Source organism: Scheffersomyces stipitis, chromosome 1, assembly GCF_000209165.1.
Source record: "Scheffersomyces stipitis CBS 6054 chromosome 1, whole genome shotgun sequence".
NCBI classification, from domain to species: domain Eukaryota; kingdom Fungi; phylum Ascomycota; class Pichiomycetes; order Serinales; family Debaryomycetaceae; genus Scheffersomyces; species Scheffersomyces stipitis.
This window is the reverse complement of record NC_009068.1, coordinates 1133064-1157550: the sequence shown is the minus strand read 5'-3', so window position 1 is coordinate 1157550 and position 24487 is coordinate 1133064. Positions and strand designations below refer to the sequence as shown.

The 24487-nt window shown below is 41.3% G+C and overlaps 11 protein-coding genes across 11 annotated transcripts; 4 read left to right on the top strand and 7 right to left on the bottom strand. All coding sequences in view use genetic code 12, as the record gives it.

The window, feature by feature from the left end:
- Window positions 1-104: 104 nt before the first annotated feature.
- PICST_28415 (hypothetical protein) lies at window positions 105-2138 on the bottom strand (the record flags this gene model as incomplete). The annotated part of the gene is made up of 1 exon (XM_001387416.1): window positions 105-2138. One exon carries the CDS (start codon window positions 2136-2138, stop codon window positions 105-107), a length of 2034 nt encoding a protein of 677 aa, XP_001387453.2.
- Window positions 2139-2710: 572 nt separating this feature from the next.
- Window positions 2711-3844, bottom strand: PICST_28414 (hypothetical protein; the record flags this gene model as incomplete). Its single annotated transcript, XM_001387415.1, has 1 exon — window positions 2711-3844. The coding sequence occupies one exon, from the start codon at window positions 3842-3844 to the stop codon at window positions 2711-2713; it is 1134 nt and encodes a 377-aa protein (XP_001387452.2).
- Window positions 3845-4360: 516 nt separating this feature from the next.
- YDB2 (RNA-binding protein) lies at window positions 4361-4855 on the bottom strand (the record flags this gene model as incomplete). The annotated part of the gene is made up of 1 exon (XM_001387414.1): window positions 4361-4855. A coding segment is annotated over one exon (495 nt), but the record flags the coding sequence as incomplete, so codon positions are not given.
- A 391-nt stretch (window positions 4856-5246) lies between these two features.
- On the top strand, window positions 5247-5837 carry RPC25 (subunit of RNA polymerase III; the record flags this gene model as incomplete). The annotated part of the gene is made up of 1 exon (XM_001387828.1): window positions 5247-5837. The coding sequence occupies one exon, from the start codon at window positions 5247-5249 to the stop codon at window positions 5835-5837; it is 591 nt and encodes a 196-aa protein (XP_001387865.1).
- A 295-nt stretch (window positions 5838-6132) lies between these two features.
- On the bottom strand, window positions 6133-7863 carry RPT1 (protease subunit component). Its single transcript, XM_001387413.1, has one exon. It carries the CDS (start codon window positions 7521-7523, stop codon window positions 6183-6185), a length of 1341 nt encoding a protein of 446 aa, XP_001387450.1. The 5' UTR covers window positions 7524-7863; the 3' UTR covers window positions 6133-6182.
- An 832-nt stretch (window positions 7864-8695) lies between these two features.
- Window positions 8696-10912, bottom strand: STB6 (SIN3 binding protein; the record flags this gene model as incomplete). The annotated part of the gene is made up of 4 exons (XM_001387412.1): window positions 8696-10083; window positions 10165-10387; window positions 10649-10719; window positions 10822-10912. Coding segments are annotated over 4 exons (1773 nt in total), but the record flags the coding sequence as incomplete, so codon positions are not given.
- A 1179-nt stretch (window positions 10913-12091) lies between these two features.
- Window positions 12092-12900, bottom strand: MHR1 (protein involved in mitochondrial homologous DNA recombination). The gene has a single exon (XM_001387411.1). The coding sequence runs from the start codon at window positions 12869-12871 to the stop codon at window positions 12146-12148; it is 726 nt and encodes a 241-aa protein (XP_001387448.2). The 5' UTR covers window positions 12872-12900; the 3' UTR covers window positions 12092-12145.
- Window positions 12901-13387: 487 nt separating this feature from the next.
- Window positions 13388-15386, top strand: YHN8 (Predicted G-protein coupled receptor). The gene is given in 3 exon segments (XM_001387827.1): window positions 13388-14173; window positions 14225-14364; window positions 14383-15386. 3 exon segments carry the CDS (start codon window positions 13402-13404, stop codon window positions 15352-15354), a joined length of 1884 nt encoding a protein of 627 aa, XP_001387864.2. The 5' UTR covers window positions 13388-13401; the 3' UTR covers window positions 15355-15386.
- An 881-nt stretch (window positions 15387-16267) lies between these two features.
- FMO3 (probable flavin-containing monooxygenase) lies at window positions 16268-17908 on the top strand (the record flags this gene model as incomplete). Its single annotated transcript, XM_001387826.1, has 1 exon — window positions 16268-17908. The coding sequence occupies one exon, from the start codon at window positions 16268-16270 to the stop codon at window positions 17906-17908; it is 1641 nt and encodes a 546-aa protein (XP_001387863.1).
- A 605-nt stretch (window positions 17909-18513) lies between these two features.
- On the top strand, window positions 18514-20706 carry GRS1 (cyl-tRNA synthase). Its single transcript, XM_001387825.1, has one exon. It carries the CDS (start codon window positions 18621-18623, stop codon window positions 20604-20606), a length of 1986 nt encoding a protein of 661 aa, XP_001387862.1. The 5' UTR covers window positions 18514-18620; the 3' UTR covers window positions 20607-20706.
- Window positions 20707-20742: 36 nt separating this feature from the next.
- PRD1.2 (saccharolysin (oligopeptidase)) lies at window positions 20743-22806 on the bottom strand (the record flags this gene model as incomplete). The annotated part of the gene is made up of 1 exon (XM_001387410.1): window positions 20743-22806. One exon carries the CDS (start codon window positions 22804-22806, stop codon window positions 20743-20745), a length of 2064 nt encoding a protein of 687 aa, XP_001387447.2.
- Between the last annotated feature and the right edge of the window lie 1681 nt (window positions 22807-24487).

Below are 24487 nucleotides of genomic sequence, written 5' to 3'. Positions count from 1 at the left end.
TTTGGACGGTGGGCAAATGCGGTTTCGGAATTAAGCTGGTGGCTGCTTTGTGCTACAATCGCACAATTTAGATAAATAATATTATGTTGCGGTTGCAAAAACCTCTAACGCGTAGGACTTACCAACACCATGGGGCCAAACTTCTTAGTGTTGTTTTCGATATCTTTGCCTAGGTGCCCCTCGCAATTGGTCAAGTCAACTTCAATCAAATTGGTCAAGTTCTCAAAGTCACCTTCGAGTTTATTAATTGTAGTATAGGAAAGCTTGATGCCCTTGAGAGACAGCGGAAAATCCTTCAAGTCGATGTCTCCCAAGTAGTTTTCACTCATACTAATGTATTGTAAGTTGGGACAATCCGCCCAGTTGATGGAGAGCCCAAGGAGGGCACCATCTAGATCCACATTCCAAAGTGTCTTGCTCTTCACAGTGGTTCTCTTTTCGTTTTTTCTTGGATTGAAAATTCTAAATTGTGTACTGACGTCTAGATAAACTATGCGGAGTGGCAATTTCGACAAGATACTGTCCAAATTAAGAATACTGTTATTTCGTAGCGAGAGGACACAAATGTTGTCTGGAAAGGTAAACCCTTCACTCACTGAAAATATCTTGCAAGCACTCATGTCCAATTCACAAAGACTGGAAGGGAGCTGTAGGCGTGAATGCGACAATTCCAGAAACCGGTTCATTTGAATATCTATCTTTTTCAAGTTGCTGGGACCAGAAACTATGAATGTCTTCAAGATATTGCTAACCATGGATATACTGGTTAGACTAGGTGGTACACGGAGGTGGAACTCCTGAATTAGGTTGTGGTCTAATATAAGAGTCTCTAGTTGGCATGGTATCAGCGGAACTGATTCTAATTGAGAATTCTCGACCTCCAACCACAACAACTCTGGAAAGTACTTATCTATGGTATCCCAAAACTTAATTTGGTTTCTAAGATTAATAATTTTCAAGGTTTTCAAACTATCTATCACTGGTAATGATATTACTTTACAGGAAAATATAGTCAAAGAGGTCATGTATGCGTGATTACTGGTAAGTCGTAAGCCTGAACAATTCTGGAACTCAAGGAATTTCAATTGTTCTGGAAGCTCTATACAATCCCCTACAGGCTTGGAACCGAAGCGACCTGACTTTAGACACACATTGTTGACACTATTTGAAAAGCGTATTTTTGATTTAACATTACCAAGCTGGAGCTGAACATTATTCAAAAGACTAAGCTTACTGATCTGTTCCGAACAAGACAACCCCCTTTCGGATTCATAGCATAGTTTCAAAATCAGAGGTGGCAATTTGAAGAAGGACAATGGCAAGACAGGTAAATAAACACTGAATCTTTGCAAGTTTTTCAAATGGGAAATGTCTAGACAAGCATTGCCGGAATAACCAGTTGAGATCTTAAGGGCGCACAATGAAAGAGGCAAGTCTAACTTGCATTCGCCATCTTCATGGCTCATATCAATGCAGTTTAGAAGTATGAGATGTTTGAGCGTCTGAGGTAAACGTCCAAGTTGTTGTAAAGACATCAGTGGTTCTCCGCTACGTTGTGCAATAGACAAAAACTGTAACCTAGGTGGTAGGTTTTCGACAGTCATCGCGTCCCATAACGACAATTCAAGTTTCCTAAGGTTTTGTGGAAATAGCATTTCTGGATAATAATCTGTTACCACCATATACACGTTGTCAGGAAGGTATCTCAAGGCGTTTCTCTCTCCCTTTCTGAAGTTATCCAAGTTAGCCAAGTTGACGAAAATCCTTTCCACTGAATCCAATTCATGAAGGTTGGGAATGAATCTAGGAGCTGGCACGGACATTATACGCACCTCCTGAACACGAATTTGGCGATTCAGGTCTAGAAGTTGTTGGAATGCTTGACATGACTTAAGCTGCGCTGATATTTCGTTTCTCGAGCCGAAGAGTTCATGCAGCTTTAGGTATTCCAAGTCAAGTTTACGGTTGTACCCGTAGCCTATGTCTACTACTTTGTAGATTGACCTCAATATTTTAGTTTGAAATGGCGAAGTGCCATTCGAAGCTAAGCTCTGGAGTACACGGAATGATAAGAGGTCTAGTATAAATTGCACACAATGATCTGGTAAAGAATGCAAATCGATGTTTAGTTCAGTCATCTTGTGGTTTCTCGACTTTGGTTCTATAGTGAAGACTTACCAGTCACTTGTATGTCACAATTGAATTCTTTACAGATGAATTTCTTCCTAATTTCCTGCCTTTTTATAGATGAGTCTGAATTATCAAATCTGTCAAAATGGATTGCGGGGTTGGATCCAAGATGTTGATAAATGTCACTATTTCCACGACTTTTTGGGCTAGACGACATCTGTTATTTTTTTCGTCAACTCTAGATCTGACAGATCTCAGTCCTTAACTGTAATTCGGAAAAACTCTGATCCATAACTGTAAAAAAATGAAGTTGATATTCCCCACTCATGTGCGTAGGTTAAATTTTGGATATAGAAAACAACACCGAAAAGATAAATCCGTGCAATTGGTTGCAAAATTTACATAAATGGAAATACGTTTCTAGGCAAAACAACAAATGCTTGTATTAGTATACTAAAAATTTGTATTCAATTTATCTATTCACTTTGTTGTATGGGTAACCTGGTTTATAAGCACGTATTTTTTGGAGGTTTATAATGCTATTTTCAATTTCTATTTACAGATATTTACAAGTTCACTCCTACTGCTTCTTTCCCTTAGGCAAAGTCTTCTTACTCTTGGTCTTTCTGTTTTCGTTCAAAGTTTTGACGTAGTTGGTTGCAGTGTCGATGTCCTGCTTCATATCCTTAGCTCCCAACTTCCATTTGTAAAAAAAACCATGTTCTTCCTTCAACTGCTTTCTTTTTTTCTTCAATTCACGGTTGACTATACCGATCTGTTCATCATAGGGAATACCGGCCTCAGCCTCAGCAATCGATTCCTTTCCAAACAAGTAGTCAAACACTCTTCCATCGGACCAAAAGAACCCCTTTCTGTCGACAACCCAACTTCTGCTCTTCTTGGAACCGTTGATAGCTTCCTTTAACACAAAGAAGAATAGTGAGTTATCAGCAGTGCCATAGAAACCCTTACCGGTCCAAACTCTGGCAGTATGCTTTCTAGTCAAATGCTCCAATGGGACGGTGAAGACAGGCGTGGGTCTTCCAGGAATCAACGGATACGTAGAAAACTTGATATGTTCAACAGGTCCAGGTAAGTAGTGCATTCTTCTAATCAATCTGGTGGGGAACTTAGCAAAAGCCCCAGCTGCTGCTAACATTACCACACTAAAAACTGAGTTTTTAAACAACGACAAAACCCATTCTCTCTTTCTGATCACTTCATTCTTTTCCTCTACATTTTCTTCGTAATCCTTATTGGCCTGGAACCAGGCATATTCTGCCAAAACGAACCCGTACACAGTGAAAACTATAGCACAACAGAAACAGGCAAGAAAATACAATCTGTGAGGTTCACTCTCGTAGATCAATTCGGGTTCGGTCTTATTCTTCAATATCTGAATCACTTGACGGAAAGTATATTTCGGCCCAACCTGTGGCACTCCTGGTCTAGGCAATAATGTCGGCACCGTCTCCTTACCCAAGGGAAATTTGGGGATACGATCTCTGATCTCGTTGGTCTGAACAGATTCACCAGGAATATGTTGCTTCAAGTTTTTCCATTCTCCTTGCGAGGGTAAGCTCTTTTTGGGATTGAAGTCTTGAGGCAAGTTCAGCTTGAACCGCACGAACGAAGCTGTAAAAATAACTGACGAACAAGAAGATGCTCTGAAGCCGACTGCTCCAACTCGAGCTCCAACTCGCAACAAGTACATGATGTGTTATAAGAAAAGAGCTACTTGAAATATCAGTTCACAACTAGTGAAAAATTCGATATACTGAAAAATTGTCACGTGACGTGTATTATTCTATAGACAACTGAATGCCATTAAATAGCCATTAATAAAGGGCAAAATGCAGAGTTGTGGTGCTCAAAAGTACTCCTGGGCTCTATTAAGACTTATCTGCTATATTTGCGCTCATAAAACTATCTTAGTGTGCCAGAACGTGAAATAGGAGCATTACTTTTGCTGTTTCGTCATAGAAGTTAGCCTATTCTTTCGAATTCGGATGAAAATGGAGAAGTCCCATTCTACTAGATAATCAAGAACAATACCACGGCATCTAAAGTGAAATCAGCATCACTTCTGGATAAATGCATGCTTACTGGAAAAACTGATTTGGTTCTTATGGTTCTTATGGTTCTTAACATTTATCTGCGAAACTCCATACAACTATTGTTTTCCTTGATGCATCTCACCCGTATCCTGGGGTTTTATCTTTCTTCATCTCTTTTTCTTCGTCGCTTTGATCTGAGTTTCTGCTCGCTTCAACTGCACCGGATGTTGGCCAATGTACTTTCCATTCATGTCTTTGAAAGCCTGGAAGTAGTCGTTGGCATCAGCAAAAGCAACAAACCCAAACCCTTTGTTCTTCCCCGACTTGGTATCTACGGGGACTTTGACTTTGCTCATAGAAGCATACTTCAGAAATGCACTGTGGAGCAATTGGTCGTTGGCATCGGGACCCAAGTTACCCACAAAGAGTCGGAAATGTTTGGGATCCCACTCCAATAGTGTCTGGTCTTCCCAAGACTTATCTCCGACTCTTCTCTTTACCGTCTTGTTGTTGCCAGTGTTTTTCAGATGCAAGTTCGAAACAATTCTGGTGGTATCTGTATTTCTGATGTCAGTCTTGACTATCGCATTGTGCAAGTACGACGAAGCCTGACGGTCCCCAGCCATTCTCCTGTCCGAAGACTTGGAAGTTTTAACCACTCCCTTTTTGGAAGGTCCAGCCATGTTGTGCCTGTTGCAAATGTCCGAGTCTGACAGATATATAGAGCTTCTGCGGTGTAAAGTATTTAATCAATAAAGTCTACAGTGGCCATCTCCAATCTAAAGAAAGTCACGTGCTAAATTTTTCATTCAGCTCATCGTTGTAAGACAAGATCTACAACAAGCAAACACATGTTTATTCAACAGCAGCTGTAATCCGTCTCACGATCTCGCCGTTATTCCAGCATATATATAGACACATTTCCGGTGGAGTGACTGAATATTTCAATCCAATTTTTGGCGCAAAGTGAACATATTTAAGATTTTCAGTTTACCAAGCTTTTCGTACTTTTCAAACTCTCCGAACTTCTCGAACTTTACAAACCATACATACTTATAAATGTTCATACTTTCGGAATTGACCGACTTGGTCCGTATACCTCCGCATACATTCAACATACCGATTCAACATTCACTCACCGACGAGTTGAACAAGAAGTTGTCCAATAAAATTATTTCGAATCTCGGTTTAGTGGTGACGATCTGGGATCTTCTCGATATCAACGATGGACTTTTGAAGCCAGGCGATGGGGGCTCGTATGTCGAGGTCCGTTTCAGATGTATAGTATGGAAGCCTTTTATAGGTGAGATCATCACTGGATGGGTGTCAGACTGTTCAGCTGAAGGGATCAAGGTCCGGTTGGACTTCTTCGATGAGATCTTCATTCCTAAAAGGTACATCTTTGAAAACTGTGAATTCAAGCCGGTGGAGAAAGCCTGGGTGTGGAAGCCAGACGAAGACTCGGAATTTTTTATCGATATTAACGAGAAGATCAGGTTTAGAGTCGAAGAAGAGATCTTTGTCAACATCAAGCCTAAGTCCTCGGAGGAAGCCATAGGTTTGGAAGAACCCTCCAATAAGGCTCCTCCCTATGCATTGCTTGCCTCGTGTCAGACTGATGGTATGGGCTGTATCTCGTGGTGGGAATAAATGGACTAAACTCAAACACATGTACCATCTACAACCACCAACAGACACAGTCACATCTCGATACTACAATGCTTTCAGGTTTCATATTTTAGTCATAGTTCTACGGAGCAGTCATAGCATAATCACAGGAATATAATTCTACTCATGTATGTCAATAAAGCCGTAGTTTTTGTACTTATTCGGGTAGATTCTACAGACAGAAAACTACACTTATACTCAACAAACAGATAGTTTTCATATATCTCCATTTGATATTCCATTGTAACAGTTCATTAGAGGTTCTACAGTATTGTTTCTTATTTTTGCATTAATGTATAACACCGTAAACAGTGCCAATCTAGCGGACTAGTTGTATTGCATGTACTGACTTGTAGAGCTGAATTTCAAGTTACCCTTGATGACTTTGTCAACAGCCTTCAAGAAGTCCTTTTCGTTGGCAACCTTTCTTCTGGCTCTAATAGCAAACATACCGGCTTCTGTACACACCGACCTCAACTCAGCTCCGGTGGCATTGGGGCACAATCTTGAGATCAACTCCCATCTGATGTCCTTTTCACAGCTCATCGTCTTGGAGTGGATTCTAAAGATGTTGGCACGTCCTTCCAAGTCAGGCAATGAGAATTCCACCTTTCTGTCAATTCTTCCCGGTCTCAATAAGGCTGGGTCCAATGTGTTGGGTCTGTTGGTGGCAAACATCACCTTGATATTGCCTCGAGGGTCAAACCCATCCAATTGTGTGATCAACTCCAACATGGTTCTTTGTACTTCATTGTCTCCACCAGCACCATCGTCGAAACGAGCTCCTCCAATAGCATCAACTTCATCGAAGAAGATGATACATGCCTTTTTGGTTCTGGCCATCTCAAACAACTCCCTCACCATTCTGGCTCCTTCACCAACGTACTTCTGCACCAATTCAGACCCAATAACTCTGATGAAAGTGGCATCAGTTCTGTTAGCTACAGCACGTGCACATAATGTCTTACCAGTTCCGGGAGGTCCATAAAGCAAGATACCCTTTGGAGGATCAATTCCGAGCTTGACGAATCTTTCTGGCGATAACAAGGGCAACTCTACCACTTCTCTCAACTTTTCGATCTGCTCTTTACAGCCTCCAACGTCTGAATAGGTGACATCAGGCTTCTCTTCTACAGTCATCATTGTGACTGAAGGATCAATCCGTGGTGGCAAAGGTAACTGGATTTCATACTTCTGTCTGTCTACACCTACACGCATGCCTTCTTCTATATCCGTTGGAGAGACTCTTTCTCCCAATCCCACGACGAATTTGGCAATCTGTTTGATGTTTATCACGTACTTGGATTTGTTGTCTGCGTTCTGGATGGCACCAGCCTGAGCAGGTGTCGTAGCTTCAATGATCTTTGTGCAACGAGCGACTTGAAGTGATTGTTCTTCAGACATTCTCTGCTTGTCTCCCATGACATCCCACAAGTGTGGAGGAGCCAACCCCGTATCGGACTCCTTAATACCGATATTTTCCTTGATTCTTTCTTCGATGTCTTTCAAGTCCTTTTCGATCTGCTTCAATTGCGCTCCATATGGAGCTGCTCCGTATGTCTTGAGAACTTGGATGTCTCCCTCCGAAAGGGGAACGATCTTCTCCTGATTCTTTTCGTCGTCATCAATTGGCGCGACGTACTTGTCCCAGTCTGCTTTAGGCGGCATTGTTATGATTTATGATGGTATGATTGAGCTTGTATGAAATGGATACAAATTGGTGAAAATCCGCAATTCCTATGAATGATAAGATAATCTAACAGTATGAACCAATTGTGAAGTATTCAACTTTACAGATCTTCTTATGCTGTATAAGATATCAGTCTTTGCTGTGCAAGATAACACCAGATGATACTGTTACGGTTTGTATGATTTAAAGTATCTTAAAGAGAATCTAAATCTATCTTTCTCTTCTCAAAAACGTTTGATTTCAGCCGTTTTTTCTCTCAGTCAAAAACACGTCCAGCAATTATCTAAACTTCGCTTTTCAAGAGGCACTTGTTTCTGGTGGTGTGCTTTTGCTGTTGAAATGAACAGAAAAGTGGTGGCAACAGTTTGTCAATCTCAGGATCTCGACCTGGAGGTAGTGTATTGGGGCGCTCACGACTGTAGTCGGGTCTGTATGCAGGATATATCGATTGTGTTGAGGGGTTTTCTCTGTCATTAAAAGCCCCTTAACAGTTCCTATCTAGTTGCAAAATGATCCATTTTAGTTCAAGGAGAAACTAGCTTTTCACCTTTCTAGTCAATTCAACACCTCGTATGCAATATAGACCCGCATGTAAGAGGAATCCTGTTGCGAAGCAAGCTTGCAAAGAAAGACATAACAAAATACATAAGCCAAATCCACTAAACGCAAGCAATCTCTAAATCTGCAAACTAAGCGAGTTGGCAAAATTTGTGAATGTTCGAATAGCTAAACCAAATTGTTCGTCTTTGTTTACTAGTAAAGCATTTACAGGGCAGGAAGAAGTGTCATTAGCTAGCAAGAAAAATTAAAATGCTTCGGGACTCAATTTCTGATAGGAACTAGAGTTGTATAGTGGCTGCGAATTGAAGATATCAGTTCCTTACCCACCTAAATAGAAGAGGTATCACCTGTAAACCCTCTGTGCCATTTCAATATTAATAATCACATTAAATATCCATTCATTAATCTATATAGTGTCACGCATTTCATCAATCTTTTCTGAGAGTGTCTTTCTCTCCTCTTCCAGACTTGCCTGAGCATCGAAAATCATCAACTCCTTGTTCACTTCCTCAAGATAGACAACTGTTTTTCCAATGTGTCCAAACAAATCCGATTCTGCTTTGGAATGGTACAGATGTTTGATTCCTTGGACATATTTCAAGAGGTTGGTTATCAACAGAATATTACTTCTGAATTCGTTCAATTTGATTCCAAAGTCAAACTTGACTGTTGTTGTAGAAGCAATCATCCTGCTTAAGGAATCCATGTTGAACCTGACGACTTTAAATAGTTTCTTGTACCAAAATAAGGATGACGCCAAAGACAAACGTACTACTGGTTTTTTAGAACCTGAGTTTTGGTCTTCGTTGTCGATTTCAACTTCTGCATTTGAAGTAAGAATTGAAAACGAGTTGGAAACAAATTGTAATGTGAATTGGAAGGATTTGTTAGGAGAAAGTTGATCTAGCTCCACAAGCAAATAGTAGTAATTTAAATTGATCAAGTCGGTATAGTTCTTCAAGAGCAGCGATTCTCTATATACTCGATGAACCACTCCACTTATACCAACTCTCCACTTCTCAATCTCAGAGGACAATGTCACCAATTTCTGTTTGTCATCATCGTTAGACAATTGCAATACAAGAATCTTCTCTTGGATTTTGGCATACCATATCTCATGTGAAAGTAGCACCTCTTCTTCGCATTTAAAATACTTATTTTTCAATGGGTAGTCTAAAGTGATAAACTTATCTTGAGGAGTCTGTGCGGGCTTGTTTAGCAACAAGCTCAATTCCATCTCGATATTGTGGATAGACCAGAAAAGTCTCTGTTTTCGCACATTGTCCGTTGCTTTGTATAGATCCAATTGAAGGGCCAATCTATTCAAAACTCCCACAAGAGCCCAGCAATTCTGTTTGTTCAAAGACGCAATACTGTAGATTGTGAGGAGGGTTATTAATTCCAAGTTTTGAAGTTCTTCTTTCTCGCTATTTTGTCCGTTAAAGGTAAAATCTAATCCGTCCACAATAGACTCTATTATGGATTCCTTGAAGAATTTGTCGAAAAGCAGCACATTGCTATATGAATCATATATGATACAGCCAATGCTCATTACCATATAAATATCCAAGTTGACGATAGCCTCCTTGTTAAAGTCGATCTTTACAAATCGCTGCATGAATTCTTCCTTGTTAACGAAAGGGTATTTGGAGCCAAAATTCTCAAAGTAATTGTATACAAATGTGGCGGAGATATAGTTCTTCATGGGTAATACGGTGATGAAATCATCATTGAGGTTTGTCTTTAGAGGATGGAAGAGCTTCTTAGTCAGTTTTTCCGCTAGTGATTCGTTGTGTTCTCTTGTTCTTCTGGCCATACTTGAAAGGGCAGCTGAGGGAACTTTTCTAGGTCGAGATGATTCATGAGTAGAGACCAATTTTGAAGGATCTGGAGTTTCGTCGGTAAGAAGAGACGATACAGATACTAATTTATGTGCCACAACCAGTTTATCTACATTACCATCTTTTCCCGTAGCTTCTATATGGAAAATCGTAGACGAAGGAGCGTTGCTATGTTCTACAAGATCAGGTTCGATTTCATTCTGATTTTCGATGTCACTGTTTTGAGTTAAATCAATAGTGTTCTCGAGATTATTCAAATCCGCCTTTTTCCTGCGTTTACGTTTGTTAGACCTAGTTACGTATTCACAGTCAAAATGCCCTTTGGTACATGTAGAACATTTGGGATACTGTCTGGAACACTTTTTCTTCAACCGATAGCAACGAATACAATTGCTGGGGTGGTGAGTTTCGGGACTTTCTATGGGATAATTATCTGCTGGCTCCAGAGCCATTTTTGAAGTGATTTCTGAAGGCTGTTGGTTTTGATTATTGTTGTAGAAGGTATGTAGGTTTGATTCGTATTTATTTGAATCAGTAGCAATCTTAGCAGTAGCATCTCCATTCGTAACGTTGACATTAGAGTCAATAGATTTGCCTTTAATATTGCTGCTGCTGTTTTTGTTACCAACATTAGTTATTTCAGCACTAACACTTGGATTTCTAGGTTTTGGAGAAGAGCTCAATGAGGACGAACTGGAGACATAGTCCGTTTTGGATTCCTGCGTTCTTTCTACATTCGAGTTATTAGCGGCTTTGTTTTCTGCGACCTTTTCTTGTCTCGAGACATTTGAATGTTGGTTTCGTATCTGTCTATTGTCATTTTCTGGTATCTGGCTCTGACTCTTGCTAATAGAAGGCTCTTTCTGGTGAACACGCATGTTGGACTGATTGAGCTGGATGCTGTTCAAGCGGAACTTGCTGGCAACAGTGCCATTGCCCATCAGCTTGCGGTAGTAAAAATCCATGAATCAAAGGGTATTTACAGTAGAGGGAATAATGATGTTGGAAATGAACTTGGAAATGAACTTGGAAATGAACTTGGAAATGAACTTGGAAGTGAAGTTGGAAGTGAAGTTGGAAGTGAAGTTGGAAAGTTTGTCAGGATTCGAGAGGTTCTTCAAACTTGAAAATTTGTGAAAATTAAGAGGCTCAAAGCTCAAGAAAACAAAGTTGAGCAGTCCAAACTGGCTAGCAATATCAACAACTAATTGTGAGGTGTCCACGGCTAATCCTAATCCACAGTGTGGAGCTGATAATCAATTTTTTTTCTTCTTGTCGGGCCTTAACTATGATCGGATGTTGTGGACTAATTAGGGCATGTCAGATGACCACAGGCACTTTCCAAGTGTGGAACGCCCGCTGCACGTGATGTAGTCGGTGTTTGCTGTGGCCCGAGCCGATCGTGGTATCAGCCACAGGTTTGGCATGGAGTTTGTCCCTTTCTTCTCGAGAACAAACAAGCTCTTCCCTGTCGTATAACGACGATACAATTCTGCCTTACAATCTCGAGAAAATGAACCCCATCACTAGTATGTTAAATGGAGTTGGCTATCGGTAGAATGTCAAACCCCGTAGTTCTGCATATAGTGTAATCACGTGATCTTCTCTTATACTTTAGTTGTTCTATCATTGGACCAGGAGACGAAGGAGTTCTGAAACAAGGGGCTCTGTCTGACTTGTTGATGTTCTCTATACATATGTACTGTCTTTTCCCCCGTCTGCTTGCAAGTACCCAAACTTTCATGCCTATATTTCTTTCATTGAAGTCCGTGTACTGCATGTAAGCTCCTGCTAGTCGGTAGATACTGGCTGCGAATTGAACTTCAGATTACGAGATTTAAGTGTTTCTTAAGTCGAAAGGAGCATTGTCAATTCAGAGGAAAGTAGAGTAAATGGCATATATTTCTGGCACAACACACATGTGACAGTTACCAGATAGAAATTTTGGACAATTGGAAAATTTGGAACATTTCATATCTACAATCGCCCGGTAACCCATGTCTCTCTCGACATGGACGAACAGGGCTTAATATTCTTCAGCTTCTTTCAATAGCACCAATTCTAGGAATACCTTCCGTCTAAATGAATCATATTTCATTAACTTCGTGATTCTCTACAAATTCTTCTACATTCTCTTTCTTGTTACGGCTTTATCATGCGTATCTTCATGAACTATGTACAATGGCTATCTACAATGTTTAAGCCAGCTCTGTGACTCCAGTTTGAGCTTCAACAGCTTCTGCCTGTCTAAGCTTGGCAAACTCCTCTACAGCCAACTTGCTTACCTCATCCAACAAAATGCTCTGGTCTCTGGGGTTGAAAGGAGGTAAAGTGTCGTGCTCAACCAAGTCGAGTCTCCAGTGTTTATCCTCGCCTCTTCTCCATGCATTTTCCCACAACAACTTCGTGCCTTCTAAGTTGAACTCTTCAATCACATGAGCTAAGTCTGCGACAGCTTCTTGGGAATAGGTGGGTCTATACTGGCCAGCGTACCAGGTGTTTCCGTCGTCATTCTTCTTTCTCAACGCCTTGGCTTCTTTCTGCTGGACAACATCACGTGCTTGTCTCAACTGAACCAAACCTCTAAAGGCAGCTCTGGCATGCTCGTAGTCCTTGAAGCTGGCTACACACATGATTCTCCAGAGATCGGATCTTCTGGAAGGCTTTCTGTTTTCCCAGTTCGGGCGAACAAACTGTTGGTCGATCTGGTCTTGGTGAAATGCTGGAACTTGTGAATATAACACTTGCCCACTGAACATGTTCTTGAACAAAAACACCTGTGGTCCGAGGTTCTTCTCGTGTTGTAATTCTTCTACACTCTGGTTCTTGCCCTGAGCTATACGAGCACCCAAGACCTTCCGGGCCTTGAGCTGCTCGATGAGGTGCTTCCTCATCTTCTTCTCTGCTCTCAATCGCATGGGCATGTTGATATGTTTGCGTTAGTGGTTGACGATGCGGTTATTGAATATGTTAATAGATAAAGAGAGTTCTATATAGATTTTCAAAATTTTTCAGCGTCGTGCACAACTCTTTTTTCACTATGAGAATGGGTTTAGTGCGACTTAGAAAGAGCGAAAGCTAGCGAGAAAAATAAGAGAACATTCTAAACTTCAAGGTCAGACCCGGCCTATGTTTGCCATGTACTAGTAAAGATCATTACTTCCAACCAGATCATATCTTAGCTAACATTCGTATCCATAACTTCCTATTACCGTAGGTTTATGGATTTATAGTGGCACTGCATATAGATTTGATTCCTGCGGTTCTTAGATTCAGTGCGACTCTAACGTCTGATACAATCAGCTGATTCTTGTCACGCGAGTTTCTCCAATCCATAAATCTATCAGCTTTTGAGAATCGTATTTACACTTGTTTCTTCGTTCTATTCATGTTCAGTTCAGATCCTTTCCTCGCTTATTCTCCATAGCCAACTACTTTCGTTCCTTCTCATGCAATGCTCGAGTCAATTGTAGTGCTAGTGCCGTTCAGTGCTACTACTTTTTTGCTCTACAAATACATCTATAACCACAACCTCATTCAGACATATTCGCATCGTTTACATGTCCCAAAAGCGGAAATCAATGACTTCATAGCTGCTAAGCTCGTTCGATCTCATCACTTGGAGATTCTTCCTGTGAATGTGGAAGATAATGAAGATGAGTTCGAACCAGACCGAAAATTGCATAACTCAGAACTATACAACAAACCATCTTCCACCTTGCTGGCCGAGAAAAGATACAACATGCTCATCGGCCTCATTTTCAGTATCACCATCTCGCTCAGTATGCTGCTAATGCTGCTAATCTTGTGTGAATTGGTAGACTACTTGTCTGAAGAAACCAGACTCTTCTACATAACGTGCACCATCAACTCGTTGGTATTCCTTCTCACGATCGCCCAGCCATTTCTCATTGTAAGTCTCTTTATCAACAACACCGTAGTACCCGTATTCAAGTCTAATGTACTGAAATTCGTTCAGACGATGGCTCTTTTCTTGTGTTGGTTGTTTGCATTGCACAAGTGCGGAGACCTTTCTCGCACGTTCACTCCACGCACTGTATCGACGACTTCTTCATACAATCAAAACACCAAGACGATTATAGAGAACAAGATCAACGAGATCTCCATCGCTGGGATCACGATCTTGGCTGTATTGTCAGGTATAGGCTCTACCTCTACACCCTATAAACTCTTTGCATGGCAAAAACTCATATCCAGAATTCGAGGTAACAACACCTCTAAGCCGGACAAAAACATAAAGCCAACTGTATCGCGAGAAGTAACAGAAAGTGACATAAATGCTGCTATCAGATACTACAATAATACATGTTCGCTTCTAACTCGCAGAGCAGCAGATTTGGAACGACTTGTACAAAGCAATAGTGGTACCATCTACAACTTGCCCAGTAACGATTCAGTGGACAATATGCTCAAGTTCAACGGAGCTCAACATTCGGTGCCTAGTTCTCCTCTGAAAAAGAGAGGTTTTGGGGGTTTACTCCACAAAGTACAATCATTCGCCTCACTTAATGCTGCTGAGAGTCTGGAACAATCTGAGCTTTCAAGGGAAATCAATTCGCTAAAGATATTGAAAAAGAGTCTCTACGACGATGTCATCAAACAGATCTCGCTGTATTTGGAGCAACAGCAGAGACTTGCTGCCCGAAATGAGGACATACTCAATATACTGTTAAAGTGGGGCAATCTAGCCTTTGGAGTTTACTGTGTCTACAGAATAGCAAATGTGATTGTCATTCGTATACCGATGATGATTTTGTATAGACATAGTACTGGTGATGAGTACGAGCTACATGACGAGAAAACTAATGTCATTTCAGAACAAACTCCAGAGCCAACAGCACCTAGTGCTTCTAAAGATGCTCTTGCGACTACTCTCTCGAAAATGATCCTCTTCATATTCCACACTCTTCCCGTGACCGAATCGCAGTTGATCAACTTGTTTAGCTTTGTCCTTTCCGGCAGTTTGTTTGTATGTTCTTTCTCAAATGTCTTGATGACGTTCAAGTCGTTTGGACGTTTCCTTCCTGCCAGTGTGGGCACGAATCTGAGCAAGAACTGGCTCAAGCATTTGATCATATCCGAGCTTCTCGGAGTCTACGTGATAGCCACGGCCCTCTTGATTCGTACCAATCTCCCGACCAACCTCTCTCAACAGGTGTCGAAGATCCTCTCCCTCTCAGGAAGTGCGATTCGTAACCCGACCTTTGCCATGAAGGAAGTAGAATTCATCGACAACTGGTTCGATAAAGTGTTTGCCATCTCCTGTATCTTCACGGCTCTTCTGATAGCGGTGCGGAAAGAGTTGGATAGGAATGCCTGGATTCACGATCTGGAGAACTACGACGAGGAACTGTTTATAGAGAGCGATATTTACAAGGCTGCCTAAGGTAGAAACAATGCATTACGAAACCATGATTCTCCACATTTAATTCATATGCAACTTGTAGCTGACATTCCGTTCCCAAACAATGTCAGCTACAAGTATAGCTGAACAGGATACCAGATATAAAAGTTGCCTAACGTTCATTTCCTGAAAATCTTTAGTCCCACATGGAAGAAATTGTCGGGCCATATTGCAGAACTCCGATTATTTCATACCTAAAATGAGAATCTGGGGTAGCCGCATACATGAAAATTCCAAGGTTTACTGTTCGGCACAAACCTTATAACAGTTGACTGACAGGTGATATGTAAGAGACAAAATATCAGGATACGAACGTCTTCGGCGTCTGCATTCCCACCGTATACCATTATGACGATCCTAGTGGAAACACTATCAATCCAGCAGTTTTGGTTATATCACATGCTTCGACATCACATGCCTGCCTATCACATGGAAAACAGTATATGCCCAAGTTTCAGACCTATGGAACGGAGATTCGGCCAGATATCTATTTTCACTTTCAAATAAAAAGGAAGTTGGCATGGACTATGTATGCAACTGATGGTCTTTTGCAGTCGCTTATTCCTCAATTCATCCTGGTCTCTGCGTTCTCTGTGAAAAAGTTCCGGCATCTTTCTGTTTTTAGGTGCCATATCGAAGATAGGAAGATCTTGCACAATTCCTTCATCACATGCGTGCACCACCCATAACCCCAATTGCCCCACTTCGTCCAGATAGAGATTAATTTTGTATGGGTGATTTTCATATGGATGCGAAGACAGACAAAACTCATTTTTATATAACTCATATATAAAGGCAATATGGCTATAATGTAGACAATTGTAGACGCGGTAGTTGGAAGTTTTCAACCGCACTTTTTTTAACTAAGTCGATATAATTAACTGAGAGGAGAATAATGTCGGTTGTTACTTTAACCAAGGAGTCCCATAAGGACCCTACTCCCTTCAGGATTAAACATGACATGGCTGACCATGCTCTTGGACCCAATGCAGAAGTCACGAAATCTGACGAGTTGCCCACCTTGTACACCAGCTCTAAAGTAGCAATTATTGGTGGAGGTTTTGGAGGCATGGCTACTGCCATGACTTTGAAGGAGAAGTTGGGCGAAGACGACTTCGTCATTTTTGAGAGATACGACAATTTCGGAGGTACCTGGTACGTCAACACGTATCCTGGTTGTGCTTCGGATATTCCAGCCTTGTGGTATTCTTTCTCCAACGAGTTGAACTCCAATTGGACCCGTATCCAACCTCCTCAGTATGAAATGGAGGAATATATTCTCAAGGTTGCTGAAAAGCACCAGCTTAAGAATTATGCCAAATTCAAATCTTCAGTCACCAAGATTCAGTGGAATGACGACGCTTCCAATTGGACTGTCTATGTTCGTAATGAAGACACTGGCCAATTGACCATTCACACTGCCAAGGTTGTAGTGGCCTGTAGTGGAGGTTTGGTATATCCCAAACAATTCGAAGCTAAAGGATTGGAGGACTTTGGTGGAAAGTACATGCATTCGGCACTTTGGGACCATTCTGTAGACTTCAAGAACAAGAAAGTGGTGGTAATTGGCAATGGATGCTCTGGAAATCAGGTTATCCCAGCATTGTTGAAAGATTACAACGTTAAGTCGATCACCCAGGTGGTTAGATCGGCACATTATGTCTCACCTCCTATTCCGTCGATTCTTCTCAAGCTCTACTACTTGTTGTCATTTTCGAGATTGGGGTTGTTATTTGTGCGTTACTTCGTTATTGCAATATCCGAATTGAGATATCCTCTTTTCAGTGGAGATGGATTTTTTGCCAAACTCATCAGAAGTGCAAGCAGGAGAGTATGTCTCAAGTACATGAAGACAGCTCCCGAAAAGTACCACAAAATTCTTATTCCAGACTTTAAGCTTGGGTGTAAGAGATTGATCTTTGACTACAACTACATTCCTTCTTTGCACGACCCTAGAATTGAACTTCGTAACGATCCAATTGACCATGTTTCTAAAAAGGGACTTGTTATGAAGTCTGGAGAAGTAATTGAGGCCGATATCATTGTAGCATGTACCGGATATGTTGTTTCCAAGAGTTTCCATGCTTACGAAATCATTGGTCGCAATGGCACCAATATTGGTGATATCTGGTACAAACAAGGTGCCAGTGCTTATAATACTATTTCTGTGAGAGACTGTCCTAACTTTTTTACCATTGGTGGACCCAACTCTGCCACTGGACATTCGTCAGTAGTGATGGCTATTGAGAACGGATGTACTTATATGAGCAAGTTTCTTCCAAAGATCTTGGACAATACCTACAAATATGTTGTTGTCAAAACAGACAAATACAACGAATATTTCGAGACCATTCAAAAGAGATTGAAGTCGCAGGTGTTTGGTTCGGCATTTGGCGGATGTGCCTCATGGTACACTGAGAATGGTGTCAACTCCACTGCTTACGCTTACTCTCAGATCCATTACTGGTGGAAGATGAACCATCCAGATTACAATGCGTACGAGTATGTTCTAGCTGAAAACAAGAAAACAAAGTAAGATTTAGATAAATCAATCGTAAATACTGTTTGTATTAGATAATGGAAGAGGGTATTACCAATTGTTGTAGAATAGTCTTGTAGATTGCAAAATGATACGGAATGCAAAGGCTGCGAAAAAAATGCTTCTCTCTGCTAAGCGACAAAATAATTCCATGAAAATCTCACCAATATCGACTCACTTTAAATTAATGAGATTCAAACAAAGAAAGCATATAAACAGGTCTACTCAAAACAAAAACTGGCAGAACACACGTAGCTCTACTTGACTGTTTTGGCTAAGGTTACTCGCTATTCAATTGTTCCTATGTTTATTTTTGCATGAATTCTCTACTTTTTCATTTCGCTCTTCCGCTCTCTAAACCAACCTCTCCCTAATTGTTCGCACTTTTCTCCCTATTTATTCCACTTCTCCCTAATTCTGGCCTCACTATACGCGCCCACTATTTCTGCCTAGACTGTTATTCTTTCTGGTTCTGCAGTCGTGTGGACACCATTGTGAAAATTTGTGAGTCAGTATCCTGTACCACCTACACCTTCACTTGGCTGCCAACTCTCTCTTTCCATGCCAATTGGATCTTCCAGCCATAGCCAGTACCTGTCCCTTACATACTAGGAACACTCCCGTTATTCCCAGCACGGCCGCAATAAATACGCTAGTTTTCAGGTGTTTACGATCCAGCAGACCACCCTCCCGTTTGCTCATCTCCAGAATGTCCATTTCCACTTCTGCCTCCAGACCTGCCACCGACATCCCGTTTTCGAGAGAGTCGTTAGAACAGGTGTTAAAGAGACGTTTCTTCTTTGCACCTGCCTTTGACATCTACGGTGGTGTTTCCGGTTTGTACGATTACGGTCCTCCAGGCTGTGCGTTCCAGGCCAATGTCGTTGACACCTGGAGAAAACATTTCGTCTTGGAAGAAGACATGTTGGAAGTCGACTGCACCATGTTGACTCCACACGATGTACTTAAGACCTCCGGCCACGTTGACAAGTTTGCCGACTGGATGTGTAAAGATTTGAAGACTGGAGAAATCTTCCGTGCCGACCACTTGGTAGAAGAGGTCTTGGAAGCCAGATTGAAGGGTGACAGAGCAGCCCGAGGCATCGAGGAAAAGGTGGAAGAAGAAGATGAAGATAAGAAGAAGAGAAAGAAGAAGGTCAAGGAAGTCAAGAACATCAAGTTGGCCGACGAGGTCGTTGCCGAATACGAAAACGTTCTTGCCCAGATTGATGGTTACTCTGGTGAACAGTTGGGCCAACTCATCCTCAAGTACGAAATCAACAACCCCGCTACCGGAGGTAAGTTGGAACCTCCAGTGGAGTTCAACTTGATGTTCGAGACCGCTATCGGTCCTTCTGGAGCCATCCGTGGTTTTTTGAGACCAGAAACTGCTCAGGGCCAGTTCTTGAACTTCGCCAAATTGCTTGAGTTCAACAACGAGAAAATGCCATTTGCCTCCGCTTCTATCGGTAAGTCGTTCAGAAATGAAATCGCCCCTAGAGCAGGTTTGTTGAGAGTGCGTGAGTTCCTCATGGCTGAAATAGAGCACTTTGTCGATCCTAACGACAAGAGCCACCCTAAGTTCAAAGACGTTCAGGACATCAAGTTGCGTTTCTTGCCCAAGGATGTTCAGGAGTCTGGTTCCACTCAAGTGGTGGAAAAGTCAGTTGGTGAAGCCGTTTCATCAGGTATGGTAGACAACCAGACTTTGGGTTACTTCCTTGCGAGAGTGTACCAGTTCTTGATCAAGGTTGGTGTGGATACCGACAGATTGAGATTCAGACAACACATGGGTAACGAAATGGCCCATTATGCTTCTGATTGTTGGGATGCTGAATTGCAGACCTCCTACGGCTGGATTGAATGTGTTGGTTGTGCTGATAGATCAGCCTACGACTTGAGTGTCCATGCTGCCAGAACCAACGCCAGCTTAGTTGTCAGACAGCCATTGCCTGAACCAATTACTGTTGAAAACTATGAGGTGGACATTGACAAGAAAAAGTTCGGTCCTAAGTTCAAGAAGGACGGTGGTGCCATCCAAAAATGGTTAGGTTCCAGATCGCAATGTGAATTGGAAGATTACTCCAAGGAGTTGGCTGACAAGGGCAAGATCGAAATCAATGTCAAGGGTGTTGAAAATACTGTGGAATTGACCTCAGAATACCTCAAAATAGCAAAGGTGAAGAGAACTGAGCACATCCGTGAATTCACCCCTAACGTTATCGAACCTTCTTTCGGTATCGGACGTATTCTCTACTCCATCTTTGAACACCAATACTGGGCCAGACCCGGTGATGCTGACAGAGGTGTGTTGTCTCTTCCTCCATTGGTTGCTCCTACCAAGGTGCTCTTAGTGCCATTGTCCAACTCAGCAGATTTGCAGCCTATTGTGACTAAGGTATCTGCCTACTTGAGAAAGCAACAGATCCCATTCAAGGTCGATGACTCCTCGGCTTCTATTGGTAAGAGATACGCCAGAAACGACGAGTTGGGTACTCCATTCGGTATCACCATTGACTTTGACTCCATCAAAGACGAATCTGTCACTTTAAGAGAAAGAGACTCTACAAAACAAGTCAGAGGCTCCTTCGAAGACGTCGTTGCTGCTATCAAGGAAATCACCTATACCGGTACTACTTGGGCTGAAGGTACTTCTAAGCTTACTCCTTTCGAGTCTCAGAGCACCGACGCTTAACTTCAGTCAACTAAGCCAAGTTAGATGCTACGCTGTTAATACAATCCTTATTTCATGAAACTACACAATTGTAATATAAAGAATATACTAGTAGAATTAGATATAATCGTAGTTCTTATAATAGGTACTTTTACAGCTATTGCTGTCCACCAAAGATTTCTTCCAAGAAGGCATCAGAGTTAGGTTGTCTGCCCAAAAGCTCGACCAAGTTGTCGATGATTTCACGGGAACCACCTCTCTTCAAAATTATATCTCTGTATCTGATACCGTTCTCAACGTTCATAGGATCTTTTTTGAATAAACTGTAGTAGATATCAGCCGAGTACACAGAAGAGTACAAGTAGCCGTAGTAACCACTTTCATAACCCCCGGCAATGTGACCAAATGACGAATAGCCCTTGGTGGGAATATGGTCGCTGTCGACTAAAGCAATCTCATCACGCATCTCATTCCATTCCTTGGTCAAGTCCAACTCATCTAATTCCTCCTTGGTTGCAGTGGTATGAAGTTTCATATCAAAGAGGCCAAAGTGTAATTGACGCAAGTTAAACAAGCCAGTATTGACATGTTTTGACTTTATCAATTGGTCAATCAACTCGTCGTTGATTGGTTCTCCAGTTTGGAAGTGAGAAGATAAGTTTCTAAGTTCATTCTTTGACCAAGTCCAGAACTCTAACATTTGTGATGGAGTTTCTACAAAATCTCTCTCAACATGAGTACCATGGAATCTACCATATTTAGTCTTGGACAAGATGTTGTGCACACCATGGCCCAATTCGTGGAAAAATGTAGTGACTTCATCGTGTTTCAACAAAGAAGGTTTCTCAGCTGTAGGCTTGGTGAAGTTACACACCAAGGTAGTGACTGGAGTGTGTCTGGTAACTCCATCTTCATCCAAGTAACCAGGACCAATACCGAAGTTGGCAGCATGACTATATTTGCCTTCTCTTGGGTGCAAATCAAAATAGATCCAGCCCATGAATTCCAACTTAGGTTCACCGTACTTGATGTTTTGGTACACAGCAAACTGTTTGACATCTTCATGCCACGTAGCTCCATCTGCCGGTTTGTCGATTCTGACAAACTTCATGTCGAACAAAGTTTCGTAGAAACCAAGCATCTTATCGATGGTAGCATCCATGGGGAAGTACTCGGAAATTTTGGTATTATCGACCTTGTATTCCTTTTCCAATAAGAGTTCATTGTAGAAGTTGGAATCCCAGATGTAGTACTTATCCTGTTGCTCCAATCCTCTAGCAGTCAAATCCTTGTTCTTGAATTCTTTCATGTTGGCAATTTCTTTCTGGCCAAGGGGAACTAACTTGCTCTTCAAGTCGTATAAGAAGTCCAAAACATTCTTCTGGGTTTTAGCCATTCTATCTTCCAAAACGTATTCGGAGTATGTGGAGTAACCCAACTTCTTAGCCAACTCGAATCTGGTCCTGATAATCGTGTCCAAGATTTCAGCATTGGCTGGACACTTGTTCTGGTTGGCAATAAATGCTCTCTTTCTTGTTTCCTGATTGGTTGCATGTTTCAAAACAGGATGAAGATCAGGGTACTTGAAGGTCATCTTGTGTTTTTGAACACCGTCTTCTTCAACTTTTTCATACTGGTCCACGACATCCAAAGGTACACCAGCCAATTCTTCAGTGGTGAAGAGAATGAAGTCTTTTTCTTCATTCATGTTCTTGGAGAATTTGACTGATAAAGTGGACAACTCCTTTTTCAACCTCTTGATCTCCTCACGCTGTTCTTCAGGCAAAGCCAAACCATTTCTCTTATAGTACTTAACTACTTTATCTACCAATCTCTTGGTTTCAGGCTCGATGTCGTTCTCGTCCTTGATTGACTCGTACAACTTGTTGAACACCTGGAAGACATCTACTCTGAGCGATTGCTCGATGGATGCCTGTTCCAATTGCTCTTCGGCCCTAGTAGAAGCATCTCTCAAGTCCTTCGAGGCAGAGACATACTGATAGAAGGTGATTTGGTTCTCTAAAAGAGCATTCTTGTGCAGATATCTGGCATAGGGCTTGACGACATTCTCAATGGTAGGATTCTCAATTGTAGCAATGTAATCGTAGGTCTCCTTCTCTTCGTTAACCAATTGGTTAGCAAGTCTTTCGAGATCCTCGACAGTGTGATTCCATAATGGATACGATTCTTTACTAGCTAACGCAATGAAATCGGTAGTCATATTGAAAAGTTCTTATTTCCTTTTCCTTACTTTACAATCTGAGAGTGGATAAAAGGTTAGAAGTCAATTGGTAGGCCGCAGGTTGTAGACTATATAGTAAGCTAGGTTCTATGCTGAAATCAGGAATTTTTCACACAAGTCTATCTCGCATTTGCCATTGTGTGGAGAAACGGGCCGGCTTATACACTCCTTATTTTTGTATGGCTCTGGTGCCTTTGCACTATGCGGCTATCTTATGGTTGAAAATTACACGCCTCACGTCTATGGCTCTAGTGATTTTGGTGCATGTGCACGTATCCGTAAACGTATCCGTAAACGTTTATTTCTTCTGTCGCCTAGGTCTAGACCGTGAAATCATTATCATTATCGGTTATTTGAGTACATTTGTAGTTAAAACTGTTTGCTAAAGTAGCTCACAGATCAATTCCACATGCGGACTTCGTTCCATGCATACATAGGTGTATGTAAATATGTGATAATCCTCGTACTTCTTGGAATATTGTTGTCCTTTACTTTTCTCTCTAGCTTAGTTTTGGATTCATTGAATCCGTATCTAAACTGCCCTTTTCTTCTTACGTCTTCCAATAATCTGTATATGGATAATGACTTTGTTGTCGCCCTTGATCTTTAAGAACGCGTACCAGGTTGGAACTATTTGACCAGCAAATAATAGTATTAACCATAAATGGCAGTCGCTGGTAGCTTTCTTTGACGTGATGTACCCAGCAGTTGTCCACATAATGTGTAGAAGTAGGTAATGAATGTTGGTGTGGTGGTTGTAGCCATTGAATAGAGCAAAGGTATACAAGGGGATCGCTAGACTGAGGACATAAAAGTATAAGGAAACTATTTCGTAAACAATCATGTGTTTATCGGAGTGAGGAGGAGTGGAAGCTTCCTATTCTGCTTGTACCAAAGCTACTGTATCCATCTAGTCGGTCTCTGATCCAATCTGATAGCCTCAGGTTTTCTTCTTCTGCTTGTAAAGAATTTCCAGAAAGATGATCTTCAAACTCCCATAAACTTGTTTCACTTTCTTTCTATTCCTAACTAGCCTGGGTTTGGATGTAGTTGTTTGTACTCTCATTTTGCAACAATATTGTTGATTATGCTGTGTTTGCATGCAGGATTTTGCATCTATTTATCTTTTGGGGCTAACAGCCAATAACCAAATATGAACATCAGATCTTAAGTTCTTTTAGAAGTTTTTATATAAGTAAAACTATCACCATTGATAGATTGAGAAGAGAGCAAACCTAAACAAATTGAAAAATTGAAAACATCGATCAGATTCTGGTTTTTTTGAACAATAATTGACACGATTATTAAATTGCAAATGATTACTACATAAAGATTATTTCATTATCAATAATAATCTCTAAATAATGTCTCATTACAAATAGGATACCAGAAGAATTTTGACTATAATTCGTCACAGAAGAAGTGTCCAACTCTTTTATTCAAGTGCAAGAAAGTCTCGTTTTTACGAAATGGAATGTACCTATTTACTATAGTGTAAAGAGTTTCCACTAATCCATAGGGCAAGTCTAGGTGAAACCCAATGCTTCAAACCAGCAGTTTATATGACCCTAAACTTATGTGATACCTTAGAAATTGTAAAGTTACTTGGAAACATAAATCATACAAGGAAGTGGAAAAATTGGCCGCGCTACCAAACAAA